This window comes from Scyliorhinus canicula, chromosome 6, assembly GCF_902713615.1.
Source record: "Scyliorhinus canicula chromosome 6, sScyCan1.1, whole genome shotgun sequence".
Taxonomy (NCBI): Eukaryota; Metazoa; Chordata; class Chondrichthyes; order Carcharhiniformes; family Scyliorhinidae; genus Scyliorhinus; species Scyliorhinus canicula.
The window spans coordinates 98147605-98164967 of NC_052151.1; the positions used below are offsets into that span (position 1 = coordinate 98147605).

Below are 17363 nucleotides of genomic sequence, written 5' to 3' on the forward strand. Positions count from 1 at the left end.
TTCTCTCTTCACAGATGCTGCCAGACTTGCTGAGCTTGTCCAGCATTTTGTTTTTATTTCAGATTTTCAGCATCCAGAGTATTTTGTTTTTATTACAGTAACCTACAATCTCTGATCAGAGACATATGATGAAACAAAAGCGGGTGGTGCATGAACCTCAGCAGCCCCCAGAGCATTGACCCACCTGTATTTCCAGAGTCCTCCCCCTCATTGTGACATAGGCTAGCTACCCACACAGCAAATTCTGTGGGGTGAATGGAAACCCCTCCGCCTCCCAGTGAAGGCTAAGGAACTAATAGCTGCAAATAGAGCCTGATCGAACTGTCACAGATTATTGTAATCTGCCAGGTTTGCACAATTTCCCCCTAAACTGGCCTGGCCCTGTTTCTGCAAACCCCTCGCCTCAGTTGGCTGGACGGCTGGTTTGTGATGCAGAGCGACACCAGCAGCGCGGGTTCAATTCCCGTACCCGCCAAGGTTATCCATGAAGGCCTCACCTTCTTAAACTTGCCCTTCGCCTAAGGTGTGGTGACCCTCAGTTTAAATCACCACCAGTCAGCTCTCTCGCTCAAAGGGGAGAGAAACCCTCGAGGACTATAGCGACTTTCATTTCACCACCTCCCTTTCATTCTTTTCTTTCATTTTAGTATTATCCCTTTCTTCCTTCATTATGATTCATCTCCTTCCCATCTCCCGTTCACTCTGTGGCTCTGCTGCTCGTGGAAACGATCCCAGCTATCGTGGACAGTAACTACTGCTGAGAAATTCTGCCTACAGTATGCAATAAATATAAAGTAGATGCATTCGAATAAGAAACTGGCCGTGAGCATTATCACTCACTCCCAGGCGGCCCTTTCCTCCGATCTTAGTGTTTTCTTTAAATTGAACAATAGGTGTCGCTTGTACTGGCCACAACTGTCCAGGACTCTCTCTCTCTCTCTCTCTCATTCATTCCGTCCCCAGACTGGATTTATCACAATTGCCTAAGATACGCTCCTTTCAATTATAGAAAAAGAACCTTGTACACAAACATTCAATCTTATTCAATCTTTGCGAATGTATAACACTGCATTTAAATTAAACCGAATTAAATACCATTGTTACTCTTAGGGAACAACTACATCACATAGTCTTTGGAAATGTGGAGCAGGTCTTTAATGCCAGCCCCACTCAGATTTGCGAACGGGAACAGTGCCCCAATGTGCACGGATAAAGCAGAGATTTCCCTGCTTGGGCAGAAAAGTTTACATCGCTTCATTTTCCACTCAAAACGGTGACTAGTGAACTGTAAAGATTCTGGCGGCGACAGATGGAAAGATTCGTAAACGCAACGGAGACAAAATAGTGAACAGAACTTCATCTCTGTTTTAATTACAGCCTCGCTATTTCCAGCGTTTTGTTCTTTTCACTGTTCTTTGCTACTTTCCCCCCCTTGAATTCCCTTTTGTGAAACTTTTTATCGTTTCAATCACATCCGATGAAAGGCAATTTGTCTTATCCGCTCTTGGCTCCGGCCCGCCCACAGCTCCTCCCCCCAGGGGACTGTATTTAGGGGCTCACATCCCACACTGGCCCACGGGCTTTGCAGTTTCACCGTCAGTCAGTTCCCATTCCAACGCCAAATCTCGTCCTTTCTCCAATCTCCAGAACCGTCACCATGGTCGATACTTTTGTTGGAACCTGGAAGCTGATTGAAAGCGATAATTTCGATGCATACATGAAAGCTTTGGGTAAGCAGCGCATTGGTAACCCGCTTAAATAGCTGGAGGTTCAATCTAAATCTTATATCTGCAGGCAGAGCCAAAAAGGATGGCTAAATCTTGTGGAGACGTGTGCTTGAAATAAATGCGTTTAGACTTTGATTACAGTGCAAAGTGGTCCAGATTTTAGGAGCTAAGCTGCGGGTATGTATTGATATTGTTACATATGTCTTGATGTTGTTCAAGCTAAACATTTCTGGTGATTTTTTTAGTGAGGCTAGCCGTAATTTCAGTCTCTGTCTTTGCCCAAAGAGCAGCAACTCCTGCAAGTTGTGTCTTTTTGGCAGGTGTGAGTTTCGCTACTCGCCAAGTTGGGAATGTGACCAAACCGACCATTATTATCAGTAAAGAGGAGGATAAGGTGGTGCTAAAGACCCAGAGTACCTTTAAAAATACCGAAATCAGTTTCAAACTTGGGGAAGAGTTTGACGAGACCACGCCAGATGACCGAAACTGCAAAGTAAGTTGAGAAAGTGACTGTGGCCATTCTGTGTTTCTATTAGGATGGGGAGTGAGTGGGACTTGCTCTCTGCGTTTTCTTTACCCCACCCACCCAGATTAGGTGGCACCGAGCTGAAATATTGCCCATTGCACCGTTATACGGAGAAGTGTGTTCTCTAAACTGGAATATTTCCAGTTACATTAACAACTGTGGCGGTTGGCAATGGGTGGCCTTGTCCATTCTTTAGAAAAGGCCTTGTCCATTTAACTAAAAGGTTTACCAGTCGGTAATTGGTATTTTGGTGTCAACAGACAACGGTGACTTTGAACGGCGATAAGCTTGTCCACGTCCAGAAATGGGATGGAAAGGAAACCACTTTCGCCAGAGAGATTAAGGATGGCAAAATGGTTATGGTATGTTAACCTGCAGTGACATTTCCTAGTGTTTTGCTCTTGCTGTGTGTGTGCGCGCGCGCGTGGCTTTAGTTGTCTTATTGAATTCTTTTTGTGTTCAAACAGACTCTCACATTTGACGATATTGTTGCCGTTCGTACCTACGAGAAGGCATAACGTTCCGTGGGGAGGGAGTTCCGTGCTCCCCTGTCAGAGTAATCGGGTCCGATTTATTGGACTCAATGACAGTATTTGAAATCTGGAGCGGTTCTTCCTCTTGCAGTTCTGTAACTTGCAGGGATTTCCACTGGAGGAGGGGGACGAACCCTCCAACCTCTTTTGTAACAAAATCCGAAATACTGCATTTTATGTTGTAAAGCTTAACAGAATAACCATTTTGTAATATCTGTACATCACTTATCCACCTTTTTATTTTTTATAAAACGGAGTTCAGCTGTGGAAAGCCTGTCTTTTAGTCACAATGACAAGTTGAAACGGTGAATAAAAGTGTTGCTCTGGAACTGGCAGTGGTGGTGTTTCTTATGTCAACGGTGGGTTTGCTTCAATATCAGATATTGATCGGGTCGTCAAATCACCTCCTGGCGTAGTTTTGACTATCCAAAAGTTATTTTTTAAACTGGGTGTTGTAGCTTCATTTTCGTGCAGTAGGTTTCACGAGTGTTGCATTTAAATACACGAGTCTATATGTTTATTGTGTCTGTCATTCGGCTGATTCCTGCGTCCCCTCCGGCGAACTTCAAAGGCCTGTTTGCTACATTTGTGTAAAATAGTCTGACTGGGTCCACAGTCAACCCCATTCAATACAATAGTCAGAGTGGGAGCAGAACACGTGTTTATTTAAAGATGATTTATTATTTGACAAACTATTGGCAGAATAGTAATACCTTTTAAAGGTTGATTAAGAAATTGTTCCACGTTAATTTAAAAAAATGACCCGTAATATAAAATTGGCAGTATCCTTATTTGTCCTTGAAAAATATTAAGGATTGATGATGGACTCTGACGTTTATGAAATATGCTGTAGACGACCGAACATTGTTCCCAGAAACTATAGGAATTCCAATGCATGCGAGAAAGTCATGCTTCAAATTTGCTTTGCAGAAAGACAGAGAGAACTTTCTTCTAGCTTTCCGCCCTGTTTGGTCTGGGTCACTGCTCTCTGGGTGGACATGATGTGGAGATTCCGGCATTGGACTGGGGTGAGCACAGTAAGAAGTCTTACAACACCAGGTTAAAGTCCAACAGGTTTGTTTCAAATCACTAGCTTTGGAAGCACTGCTCGGAAACAAACCTGTTGGACTTTAACCTGGTATTGTAAGACTTCTTACTGTGATCTGGGTGGAAGCATTGCAACTGGAGAACACTTTTATGTGGCGGGAATTTTCAATCTACACTACTGGAAATGCAGCATGTCCTCAATCGATGTTTTAAAAAAAGATTAACACGGCAATTCCGAATACATTTTTGGATTTGGATTTTGTTTATTGTCAGGTGTACCGAGGTACAGTGAAAAGTATTTTTCTGTCAGCAGCTCAAACAGATCATTAAGTGCATGAAAAGAAAAGGAAATAAAAGAAAATACATAATAGGGCAATACAAGTGGTGTTTTGAAAAAAAGTCCCCTCAAAACCAGTGAACTGAACCTGTGGAGTGCAACCGGCTGATTATTTAAGCAGCTGCAGTTTACTTCAAATGAATTTAAAACAAATGTTGCACTGCTTCGACACACATTAGAGGAACAACCTACTCCTTTAGTTATGCATTACGAGTGGGTTTTGTATGTACCAAATTCAAAATCAGGAGGAAAAGGAAAAGCTCTGGCAGATTTGTAAGAGTGCAGAATGTAGTTAGGTATCTGCATTCACTGTTTAAGAATTACAATGACCGGGGTGGACTCGCAAGTCCTTTTTTTGACTGTCAATGTTTCCTCAATGTGAACACTGTTAGATGCTAGCGGGGCAGGAACACTGGGAACTCGGTGAAAACTCTCCCACTTGCTCAATGAGCGTATCAGAGAGTGGACGTCAGTGACGTGAGGTCGCTCAGCTCTGCTGAGGCAGCGATGGAAGCGAGGGTGGCAGTGGTGTGTCTCTGCTTCTCCAGCTTGTGTGCCTTCATTCCAAATGCTTCTGCTTTCACCGCTGCCTTGCATCGGAAAAGGGTCGGAGGCAGGGCTGCTGGTGAGTTACCTCTGTCCTGGAAGTTAAAGGAACAGAGGAAGTATTTAGCTGCTGGAGTGAAGGCGCTTTGCCTGAGCTGGGGTCTCATCCCTCCCCTCCCCCCTCCCTTTTACTCCGTTCACACTCATTGCTGATTTATTGTGTCTCGAAAAGCAATGATCAAATAATCAAGCTATACCTATTGCTGCAATTGTTTGGATCTAAAGTCATGCTGGGAGAGCATTTGCTGACATTTTATGTTTTGGAATATAACGTCGCTGCAGAGATAAGATGACCTTTTTTGTTTTGGAACAAGTCGATCATTTGCGGGTTGCAGTCCGATTTGTTACAAAATATCCCGAGAAGTTGTTGCTGTAATTATCTGGACGAAACCGGTTTCTATCTCAGACAGCAACTCTGTGAGAAAGGTTTGTTGTTTAGTGGCTGATCCGGATATAATAACAGTGGGAAGGAGGTGTGCCCAATGTAGTTGAGTGACGCACAGCAGTTTGGAGAGGGACAATCACACACTGACAGGGAATGCTGCCTAGCATTCGCTTTCAGACCTGCTGCCTGAGACAGCAACCCCGCTCCTTCCGTCCCTCCACCCTTTGCTCATAGTCCTACACTTACTTTCCCTAAGGCAAACAAATAATTCCTTTCCATATGCCACTATTGAATCTACCTCCACCGCATGCTCAAGCGGTGCCATTTTTTATTCCAACCAATCCCTTTGGAAGAAAATAATTTTCTCATGTTGCTGGGAATTACCATGCTATTGGCCATAATCTTCCGATCCTCCCTTGATATGAGGGTGGTGCCGGAGGACTGGAGAATTGCAAATGTTAAATCCATGTTCAAAAAAAGGAATGCAAGGACAAAAGCAGCAATTGCAGGCCAATCAGTTTAGCCTTGGTGGTGGGAATGCTTTTGGAAACGATAATCTGGGTCGAAATCAACAATCAGACAAGTGTGGGTTAATTCAAGAAAAGCACAGATTGGTTAAGGCAAAGTTCCCTAGGTTTATTATTTTGATGAGGTAACAGAGGGGATTGACGAATGTAATTGGTTGAGGTGGTGTACATTAACTTCCAAAAGGCCTTTGATAAGGTGCCACATAACAGGCATGCCAGCAAGTTGAAGGTCATGGTATATAAATTGTTGGGGAGATTGTGGAGTAATATTAATGTCAGTGGATTAATAATGCAGAGGCCCAGACTATTGCTCTGGGGACACAGGTTCAAATCTCACCGTGGCAGCTGGTGGAATTGAAATTCAATTAATAAATCTGGAATTGAAAGCTAGTCTCTCGGTAATGGTGAAACTATCGATTGTCATAAAAACCCGCTTGGTGCACTAATGCCCTTTAGAGAAAGAAATCTGCCATCCTTACCTGGTCTGACCTACACATGACTGTAGACCCATGGCAGTGGTTGATGCTTACTTTCAATGGAATTAGGGCTGGGCAACAAAATGATGACCTACATTTCACGAAAGAATAAATAAAGTGCTAATCCCTCTTTCTACCTATGTCGATGCTGCCCTGACCTCTGGCTGTTCATCCTTCCCACTCAGACTGCCCTGAAGCTACTCAGTAACGTCTTTGACTCTTGTGAGTGAAGTAAAATATGATCCAGGAATTATAGGAGCCTGTCTGTTTTCCTGACTATGGAATCCTTCATGAGTATTGTTTTCCAAATCTTTCTTACTTCCCACTACTGCAGCTCAGTGACCTGTGGTGCCATGGACAAGGCTGCAGTCACAGTCGCTCATTCCCTCCAAGCCTGCATGTCCTTTAGTTGCGAGGTAATAATTTGTAGAAATCTTCCATCCACCACTGGATGCATTATACTGCTCACGCACAAACATTGTCTTGCAGTTCCCACATGGAGCAGAATGTTCATTCCAAGGAACAAAGGTCTCTTGCCATGTCTCTATTTATTAGACCAATATTCTTATCAGAAATAATATAAGACTTTAAAAACAACTTAAGAATGTTCACTTATCTGAGATTCTTATCTCAATACACAACCTGAATCATAATGTAAGTTTCCTTGTGATTTGCTGCTTCCTTTCTGACTCAAATCTCATTCTTTTTCAATTTCTGCCTGAGTTGTTGCTCTCGCATCACCCTCACAATCTCTGGATGATACTCCAGAATTGTTTATTGTTGTGGCAATTTTAGAACAAATTAATTGCCAGGTGAAAAATGCCAAAAGCTACCACGTACAAACTTATTTGGTTAAAGGAATCCTTTTCAATTTGATTTCAAATCACAGACACCCCTCTTCAGTGTCATAACACACTAAACATTTTGCCCATTTACATTTATTAATGTAAACTTCATTAGTGGCTTGCCAAAGGACTTGCATGTCATTTTGCTGGTGCTGTGAGAAACAGTGAACATTGATATAATTGTTGAAGAAATATTGCCTTTACGCTGAAGCAAAAATATAATATTACAGGTTCACAGACATGTCTGTTGTAAACGTCACTACAGCACACTTCTTCCTGGAATGAGAATTGGTTTAGGTAAAATAACACTCTTCCAGATGTAAACCTCCACCCCCTGCTGACTTGTCACTCAGCCCCCTGTTATTTAGGTTATTTCTCCCCCCCCCCCCTCCTTTTTTATTGGCTGGTCAGTGCTAAAGTATCACTGAAATGTTGCCTGGTGTGTGTCATTGTGACATTTCTACCATTGTGACATTGCCAGTAACTCATTTGGCTGGCAGCATGCACCGGACCCACACCATTGCAGCAATGGTTCCTATTCATATCATTTTATGGACTCCTGAGAACTCTCTTTAGGCCCACAGACTTCAGTTTCAAAACGATAGATCTTGCTCCTTTAGAATTTTGGCAATAATCAAAACACCTCCACACATCCCATTCTCCACTTTTCCAATGAGAATATATTCCATCGGCACAATAACTCATCAGAATTCCTCCGGTTGCTCTCTTCTTTATCCATTTAATATCCGATCCATGATTGGATTCAGTATTCTAAGTGCAGTCACACTAGCGATTTTTTTTTTCATAGAATTTACAGTGCAGAAGGAGGCCATTCGGCCCATCGAGCCTGCACCGGCTCTTGGAAAGAGCACCCTACCCAAGGTCAACACCTCCACCCTATCCCCATAACCCAGTAACCCCACCCAACACTAAGGGCAATTTTGGTCACTAAGGGCAATTTATCATGGCCAATCCACCTAACTTGCACATCTTTGGACTGTGGGAGGAAACCGGAGCACCCGGAGGAAACCCACGCACACACGGGGAGGATGTGCAGACTCCGCACAGACAGTGACCCAAGCCGGAATCAAACCTGGGACCCTGGAGCTGTGAAGCCATTGTGCTATCCACAATGCTACCGTGCTGCCCTTTATAAAGGCACAGAATTACCTCACTCTTTCACTTCAACATTGATACATAACTTTAGACCGGAATACTGTGAAGAGTGGAGTGGTCGAGAAGAACCTTCCACAGAAAATTTCTGTCACTTCATTTCTGACACTTGTTTTGGTCCATTTTATAGGTTTTTAAAATAGAATAATTCACAATTTTTAGTGACCTTTGTGGAAGTGAGAGTATTTCTGGATGTAAGACATTTCTACTCCTTACCGATCAAAAGAAGAAAAACTTGCTTGCCGAGAAGTGAATTGAACCTAACATAATTAGAATACACAGGACAGTTGCTCAGCAACCTGGCTTTTCTTCAAATTCTTGTGAAAGAACTATCTCTATAACAGACAAACAAGTGAAGCACCACTAACTAAGTGGCTACTGCGTATAGGTGCCAGGAAAATAGGTCCTTCTATCACTTTTTAAGTCAGCAATTGCAAGAAGTGTGCCTGACAACGTAGGAAACAAGAAAAAAGGGATGGATATTTGAACGGAAATCCAAAGTTGAAGGTACAAATTGTGAGTGCAGTTTTAGGCCGGTGCATCCCGTTTAAAAATGTTGCATTAAAATTCCTCATCAGCCACACGTAGCTTTCGCTTTATTACACTCCACTGGACTCCATACCTATTCACAGTAACCCTCGGTCATCAATAGGATATCTGAAATTGTAAGTTTATACAACACAGTGATTGGGCCACAGTTTATTAACCAAATCATTAAATGCATGATAAATAAAATGAGTAGATTCACCAATATGATGCCAGGGAAGGGAATCTGATTGCAAGGAAATACTGGGAATGTCACAACTGGACCACGATTTTCCAGGGGATTTAAAAATAATAACGTAGCTCGTGTTAGGGTGAATAGGGAAGGACTATTTCCTCCAATTGTGGAGTCAATAATGAATTTAAAATCTCCACTGAGAGGAAGGTCAGGAGAATTTTAAGCAGAGAGCTAAATTTTATGCAGAGAGAATGCTTTTCAGCCGGCATTGCTTTACATTTATTTTAAGTGAATGATGGTTAACTGAAGCGGAAGAAGACTGTGGCCTGTGGGGAGAGCATAGGCAATGGGGTTAATATTTTGATACGTCGAGCTAAGAGCTAGCACAGACACTACAGGCTGAATGGCATCCTCCTATGCTGTGAACATATCTGATTCTATAAAAGTATATATGTAAAATGTGCCAAAATGGTTGTGATAGGGGAAAAGGAGAGGTTAGAAAGAAGATAAAGGTTGCGTATAAAACAGGAGTTGCAGAAATATCTGAATGTCAATAGGTTTGAATAGAATATCCCAGTTGTAATGAATTGAGGTTTTCAGAAAATCACAGAATAATACAGCATAGACGAGGCCCTTCGGCCATCAAGTCTGCACCGACACATGAAAAACACCTGACCTGACTATCTAATCCCATTTGTTAGCACTTGGCCCATAGCCTTGAATGTTATGACATGCCAAGTGCTCATCCAGGTACTTTTAAAAATATGTGAGGCAACCCACCTCTACCACCATCCCACTTAGTGCATTCCAGACCGTCACCACCCCCTGGGTAAAAAGGTTTTCCTCAAATCCCCCAAAACATCCTGACCTTGAACTAGTATCTGATCCTTCAACTAAGGGGAACAACTGATCCCGAACCACCTTGTCCATGCCCATCATAATCTTGTACACCTCAGTCAGGTTGCCTCTCAATCTTCTCTGCTCCAGTAAAACAACCCAAGCCTATCCAAGCTCTCTGGATGTTCCATCGCAGACAACATCCTGGTGAATTGCCTCTGCACCCCCTCCAATGCAATCACATCCTTCCTATAATGTGGCGACCAGAATTGCACACAGTACTCCAGCTGTGGCTTTACCAAAGTTCTATACAACTTCAACTTGACTCCCTGCTTTTGTAATATATGCCTTGATTGATAAAGGCAGGTGTCCCATACGCTTTTTCACCACCTATTAAGCTGCCCTTCTGTCTTCAGAGATCTATGGACAAACATGCCAACGTCACTGTGTTCCTCAGAACGTCCCAGTGTCATGTCTTTCATTGAATACTTCCTTGTCACATTATTCCTTCCAAAGTGTATCACCTCACACTTTTCAGGGTTAAATTCCATCAGCTACCTTTCTGCCTATTTGGCCATCCCCTCTATATCGTCCTGTAATCCAAGACACTCAACCTCACTGTTAACCATCCGGCCAAACTTTGTGTCATCCACAAACTTACTGATCCTACCCACCACATAGTCATCTACATTATTTATATAAATGACAAACAATAGGGGACCAAGTACAGATCCCTGTGTTACACCACTGGACACTGGCTTCCTATCACGAAAGCAGCCGTCTGTCATCACCCTCTTCTATAGCTAAGCCGGCTTTGAATCCACCTTATCAAGTTACCCTGTGTCCCATGTGCATTTGCCTTTATAAGTCTCCCATGTGGGACCTTGTCAAAGGCTTTGCTGAAATCCATGTAAACTACATCAACTACACTACCGTCATCTACACACCTGATCACATATTCAAAAAATTCAATCAATTTCTTGAAAGCTACTAACTGGAAAAGAAGTGCTCAGCTGCAAAACTGGAACAGAATCCTTTGAAAGCACCTGTAGCAATGGGAAAGATGGGTGCATGAAAGTTTAAACAGAGATAACATAAAATAAGTTCATAAGAGACAGTTATATAGAATTGCCAGCACTTCCGGTGACGACATGTAGGTGGAGTCGCACATTGGGAGGCTCTCGCCAGAGTTCTCATATTTTGGACCTTTTCACCCAGTTTTTGAGGGAAATGTTCTGTGAACGGTCTCCAGCAAGGATGTAGTAATTAGAAGATGTCACAAGCCCAACGGAAGAATATGGGATGAAAAGCAGTGATAGTCTGTTTTCACATATCGGATGAAGGAGAAGGTGCTGAGATGGGCCAAGATGAAATGAGAGGTGAGGTGGGAAGGCAGCGGTGTTTGTATATACTGAAACGTCATGGTCGAGCTGGCAAAATGGCAGGCGGCCTTTAACGGTGAAGGCAGAGCTATATAAAAGTAATGTGTGGTTTGGTCTAACCGGCGAAGTTGAGAGTTATGCATAACTCCAAGGATCATTACTTACAGATGATGTGTTGGGGTGGGCGGGCGGTTTCTGGGAGGCAGGAGAGTGGTAGCTGGTTGACGGTGACTAGGGGCAGGGCTTGGTCCCGCTCGGATGGTGGGGCCGGGATCATGACTGATGGGGGGGTGAAGGTGAGAGACCCCTGTCCGAATGGTAATGTGGAACGTGTAGGGTTGGGTGGACTGGTGAAGCAGGTGAGAGTTTTCTTGCATTTAAAGAGCTTCAGAGCCAACGTGGTGCTGTTGCAGGAGACCGATTTGAAGGTGAAGGACCAGGTTGGGTTTTGGAAGGATTGGGTGAGTTAGGTGTTCCACTTGGGCTTTGCTAGCAGGGCCCAGGGGATAGCGGATCTTGGGGGTAAGAGAGTTAGGTTTCAGATGGAGAAGGAGGTGGCAGATCAGGGGGGTAGATATGTTATCGTAATGGGTGCGTTGGAGGGGAGGTTGCTGATGTTGATTAGCGTGTATGCCCTGAGGTGGGATGATATTGGGTTTATGAAGAGGACGTTGGCTGCAATACCAAGTCTGGATACGCATCAGTTAATTTTACGTGGAGGCTTAAACATTGTGTTGCATCTGAAGATAGATTGGTCTAAGCCATGCTCGTTGACACCTTCGGGGGCATGAAGGTTTTGACAGCAGAGGGCAGCAGAGCAGAGCTCCTGATCAGCTGTTCTGGGGAAATTTGCATACGTGCAGTGCGGTCAGCCTAAGTTGAAGGTGAACCTGCGAAGAAGACCCAAGGAGTTTGAGTAAAGGCAAGCAACCAGCAGAGGGCAGCAGAGCAGAGCTACTGATCAGCTGTTCTGGGGAAATTTGCATACGTGCAGTGCGGTCAGCCTAAGTTGAAGGTGAACCTGCGAAGAAGACCCAAGGAGTTTGAGTAAAGGCAAGCAACCAGCAGAGGGCAGCAGAGCAGAGCTCCTGATCAGCTGTTCTGGGGAAATTTGCATACGTGCAGTGCGGTCAGCCTAAGTTGAAGGTGAACCTGCGAAGAAGACCCAAGGAGTTTGAGTAAAGGCAAGCAACCAGCAGAGGGCAGCAGAGCAGAGCTCCTGATCAGCTGTTCTGGGGAAATTTGCATACGTGCAGTGCGGTCAGCCTAAGTTGAAGGTGAACCTGCGAAGAAGACCCAAGGAGTTTGAGTAAAGGCAAGCAACCAGCAGAGGGCAGCAGAGCAGAGCTACTGATCAGCTGTTCTGGGGAAATTTGCATACGTGCAGTGCGGTCAGCATAAGTTGAAGGTGGTTTGTGGAGGGGCTGTTGGCAAGTGACAGTTAAACCAGAAACACTTTGTGAGTGTTTCCCACCCTACCTCCTCCTCTAACCAACCCCCCCACCCCACGGTGGTTGGGAAGCGGGAGCAGGGGCCTGTCGTGAAGGTGAGTGAGTGCCTTTAAATTTGCTTACCTTTCAGCGGGATCAGGGTTTGAGGTAATATCAGGTAAGCTCTTCCTTTCTTTTTCTTTTTCTTGTTTTTTTTTAATCTAGAGGGGATGTCAGGGAAGGCAGTACAATGCTCCTCCTGCAGAATGTTTGAGGTGAGGGAAGCCGTCAGTGTCCCTGCTGATTTCATCTGTGGGAAGTGCACCCAACTCCAGCTCCTCAAAAACCGTGTTAGGGACCTGGAGCTTGAGCTGGATGAACTTCGGATCATTCGGGAGGCAGAGGGGGTCATAGATAGGAGCTTCAGGGAAGTAGTTACACCAAAGACTGGAGATAGATGGGTAACTGTAAGAGGGACTGGGAAGAAGCAGTCAGTGCAGGGACCCCCTGCGGTCGTTCCCCTGAGTAACAAGTATACCGTTTTGGATACTTGTGGGGGGGACGACTTACCAGGGGTAAGCCATGGGGTACGGGCCTCTGGCACGGAGTCTGTCCCTGTTGCTCAGAAGGGAAGGGGGGAAAGGAGTAGAACATTAGTAATTGGGGACTCAATAGTCAGGGGCACAGATAGGAGATTTTGTGGGAGCGAGAGAGACTCACGTTTGGTATGTTGCCTCCCAGGTGCAAGGGTACGTGATGTCTCGGATCGTGTTTTCCGGGTCCTTAAGGGGGAGGGGGAGCAGCCCCAAGTCGTAGTCCACATTGGCACTAACGACATAGGTAGGAAAGGGGACAATGATGTCAGGCAGGCCTTTAGGGAGCTAGGATGGAAGCTCAGAGCGAGAACAAACAGAGTTGTTATCTCTGGGTTGTTGCCCGTGCCACGTGATAGTGAGATGAGGAATAGGGAGAGAGAGCAATTAAACACGTGGCTACAGGGATGGTGCAGGCGGGAGGGATTCAGATTTCTGGATAACTGGGGCTCTTTCTGGGGAAGGTGGGACCTCTATAGACAGGATGGTCTACATCTGAACCTGAGGGGCACCAATATCCTGGGGGGGAGATTTGTTAGTACTCTTTGGGGGGGTTTAAACTAATTCAGCAGGGGCATGGGAACCTGGATTGTAGTTTTGGGGTGCGAGAGATTGAGAGTAGAGAGGTCAGGAGCACAGTTTTGACTTCGCAGGAGGGCGGCAGTGTTCAGGTCTGTGGTTTGAAGTGTGTCTATTTCAATGCCAGGAGTATACGAAATAAGGTAGGGGAACTGGCAGCATGGGTTGGTACCTGGGACTTCGATGTTGTGGCCATTTCAGAGACATGGATAGAGCAGGGACAGGAATGGTTGTTGCAGGTTCCGGGGTTTAGGTGCTTTAGTAAGGTCAGAGAAGGGGGCAAAAGAGGGGGAGGTGTGGCGCTGCTAGTCAAGGACAGTATTACGGTGGTAGAAAGGATGCAAGATGGGGACTCTTCTTCCGAGGTAGTATGGGCTGAGGTTAGAAACAGGAAAGGAGAGGTCACCCTGTTGGGAGTTTTCTATAGGCCACCTAATAGTTCTAGAGATGTAGAGGAAAGGATGGCGAAGATGATTCTGGAAAAGAGCGAAAGTAACAGGGTAGTTGTTATGGGAGACTTTAACTTTCCTAATATTGACTGGAAAAGATATAGTTCGAGTACATTGGATGGGTCGTTCTTTGTACAATGTGTGCAGGAGGGTTTTCTGACACAATATGTTGACAGGCCAACAAGAGGTGAGGCCACTTTGGATTTGGTTTTGGGTAATGAACCAGGCCAGGTGTTAGATCTGGAGGTAGGTGAGCACTTTGGAAACAGTGACCACAATTCGGTGACCTTTACGTTAGTGATGGAAAGGGATAAGTATACCCCGCAGGGCAAGAGTTATAGCTGGGGGAAGGGCAATTATGATGCCATTAGACATGACTTAGGATGTGTTGGTTGGAGAAGTAGGCTGCAAGGGTTGGGCACACTGGATATGTGGAGCTTGTTCAAGGAACAGCTATTGCATGTTCTTGATAAGTACGTACCAATCAGGCAGGGAGGAAGGGGTCGAGCGAGGGAACCGTGGTTTACCAAAGAAGTGGAATCTCTTGTTAAGAGGAAGAAGGAGGCCTATGTGAAGATGAGGCGTGAAGTTTCAGTTGGGGCGCTTGATAGTTACAAGGAAGCGAGGAAGGATCTAAAGAGAGAGCTGAGACGAGCAAGGAGGGGACATGAGAAGTCTTTGGCAGGTAGGATCAAGGAAAACCCAAAAGCTTTCTATAGGTATGTCAGGAATAAAAGAATGACTAGGGTAAGAGTAGGGCCAGTCAAGGACAGTGGTGGGAAGTTGTGTGTGGAGGCTGAGGAGATAAGCGAGATACTAAATGAATACTTTTCGTCAGTATTCACTCAAGAAAAAGATAATATTGTGGAGGAGAATGCTGAGACCCAGGCTATTAGAATAGATGGCATTGAGGTGCGTAGGGAAGAAGTGTTGGCAATTCTGGACAAGGTGAAAATAGATAAGTCCCCGGGGCCGGATGGGATTTATCCTAGGATTCTCTGGGAAGCCAGGGAAGAGATTGCTGAGCCTTTGGCTTTGATTTTTAGGTCATCATTGGCTACAGGAATAGTGCCAGAGGACTGGAGGATAGCAAATGTGGTCCCTTTGTTCAAGAAGGGGAGTAGAGATAACCCCGGTAACTATAGGCCGGTGAGCCTAACGTCTGTGGTGGGTAAAGTCTTGGAGAGGATTATAAAAGATACGATTTATAATCATCTAGATAGGAATAATATGATTAGGGATAGTCAGCATGGTTTTGTGAAGGGTAGGTCATGCCTCACAAACCTTATCGAGTTCTTTGAGAAGGTGACTGAACAGGTAGACGAGGGTAGAGCAGTTGATGTGGTGTATATGGATTTCAGTAAAGCGTTTGATAAGGTTCCCCACGGTCGGCTATTGCAGAAAATACGGAGGCTGGGGATTGAGGGTGATTTAGAGATGTGGATCAGAAATTGGCTAGTTGAAAGAAGACAGAGAGTGGTAGTTGATGGGAAATGTTCAGAATGGAGTTCAGTTACGAGTGGCGTACCACAAGGATCTGTTCTGGGGCCGTTGCTGTTTGTCATTTTTATAAATGACCTAGAGGAGGGCGCAGAAGGATGGGTGAGTAAATTTGCAGACGACACTAAAGTCGGTGGAGTTGTAGACAGTGCGGAAGGATGTTGCAGGTTACAGAGGGACATAGATAAGCTGCAGAGCTGGGCTGAGAGGTGGCAAATGGAGTTTAATGTGGAGAAGTGTGAGGTGATTCACTTTGGAAAGAATAACAGGCATGCGGAATATTTGGCTAATGGTAAAATTCTTGGTAGTGTGGATGAGCAGAGGGATCTCGGTGTCCATGTACATAGATCCCTGAAAGTTGCCACCCAGGTTGATAGGGTTGTGAAGAAGGCCTATGGTGTGTTGGCCTTTATTGGTAGAGGGATTGAGTTCCGGAGCCATGAGGTCATGATGCAGCTGTACCAAACTCTGGTACGGCCGCATTTGGAGTATTGCGTACAGTTCTGGTCGCCTCATTATAGGAAGGACGTGGAAGCTTTGGAACGGGTGCAGAGGAGATTTACCAGGATGTTGCCTGGTATGGAGGGAAAATCTTATGAGGAAAGGCTGATGGACTTGAGGTTGTTTTCGTTAGAGAGAAGAAGGTTAAGAGGTGACTTAATAGAGGCATACAAAATGATCAGAGGGTTAGATAGGGTGGAAAGCGAGAGCCTTCTCCCGCGGATGGAGGTGGCTAGCACGAGGGGACATAGCCTTAAATTGAGGGGTAATAGATATAGGACAGAGGTCAGAGGTGGGTTTTTTACGCAAAGAGTGGTGAGGCCGTGGAATGCCCTACCTGCAACAGTAGTGAACTCGCCAACATTGAGGGCATTTAAAAATTTATTGGATAAGCATATGGATGATAAGGGCATAGTGTAGTTAGATGGCCTTTAGTTTTTTTTTTCCATGTCGGTGCAACATCGAGGGCCGAAGGGCCTGTACTGCGCTGTATCGTTCTATGTTCTATGTTCTATGTTCTAGATGGGGGTAGCAGGTGGTTCTTACATCCAGGGGATAGAGTGTATTCCTTTTTTTTGCAAGTGCATAATGTATATTCGAGGATTCATTTCTTTATAATGGGGAGGTCATTGTTGGCGGGGTTGTGGAAAGTAGAATACTTGGCGATTGTCATTTCAGATCATGCTCTACATTTGGTGAATGTGGTCCTTGAGAAGGGACCTGTACAGAGGTGGCAGGGAGGTTAGATGTGGGGCTGCTCGCAGATCCGAGCTTTTGTGCAAGGATGGGAAAGTCGTTGATGATTATGTGGCGTTCAATAAGAATGGTCTCACTGTCAGTGGTTTGGGAGGCGCTGAAGGCAGTAGTCAGGGGTGAGATCATCTCATTTAAAGCACAGATGAACAGGGAGGCAAGAGAGGAGCGGCAGCAGCTGGTCGATGAAATCTTGGAAGTTAATGGGAACTATGCGGAAGATCCCATTCCGGAACCTTTGGTCAGTAGGAGGGAACTGCAGGCACGGTTTGACCTTTGTCTACAAGGACAGTGGGATGTCAGTTGAGGCTGGCGACGGGGTAGTTTATGAATGCGGGTAGAAGGCCATTCACTTGTTGGTAGCTCAGCTCCAGCAGCAGGTGGCCTCGTGAGAGACTGGGATGGGAAAAAGGGGCTGACAGTGACGTTGGAGCAG

The 17363-nt window shown here is 45.1% G+C and overlaps 2 protein-coding genes across 2 annotated transcripts in view; both read left to right on the forward strand.

The window, feature by feature from the left end:
• Positions 1 to 1513: 1513 nt before the first annotated feature.
• Positions 1514 to 3115, forward strand: fabp7b (fatty acid binding protein 7, brain, b). Its single transcript, XM_038799719.1, has 4 exons — positions 1514 to 1730; positions 2048 to 2220; positions 2514 to 2615; positions 2721 to 3115. Exons 1-4 carry the CDS (start codon positions 1658 to 1660, stop codon positions 2769 to 2771), a joined length of 399 nt encoding a protein of 132 aa, XP_038655647.1. The 5' UTR covers positions 1514 to 1657; the 3' UTR covers positions 2772 to 3115.
• Positions 3116 to 4632: 1517 nt separating this feature from the next.
• The window catches only part of smpdl3a (sphingomyelin phosphodiesterase acid like 3A), a 62354-nt gene continuing 49623 nt past the window's right edge, over positions 4633 to 17363 (forward strand). The window contains exon 1 of the mRNA XM_038799717.1: positions 4633 to 4795. Coding sequence (XP_038655645.1) covers positions 4678 to 4795 — 118 coding nt within the window. The 5' untranslated portion in view covers positions 4633 to 4677. The remainder of the gene's footprint in view (positions 4796 to 17363) is intronic.

Excerpts from the sequence above, each read along its gene's own strand:
- fabp7b (XM_038799719.1), top strand. The coding sequence starts at position 1,658 with ATGGTCGATACTTTTGTTGGAACCTGGAAGCTGATTGAAAGCGATAAT. Across the intron at positions 1,731-2,047 it reads TGCATACATGAAAGCTTTGG|GTGTGAGTTTCGCTACTCGC; the intron begins GTAAGCAGCGCA and ends TCTTTTTGGCAG. Across the intron at positions 2,221-2,513 it reads CAGATGACCGAAACTGCAAA|ACAACGGTGACTTTGAACGG; the intron begins GTAAGTTGAGAA and ends TGGTGTCAACAG.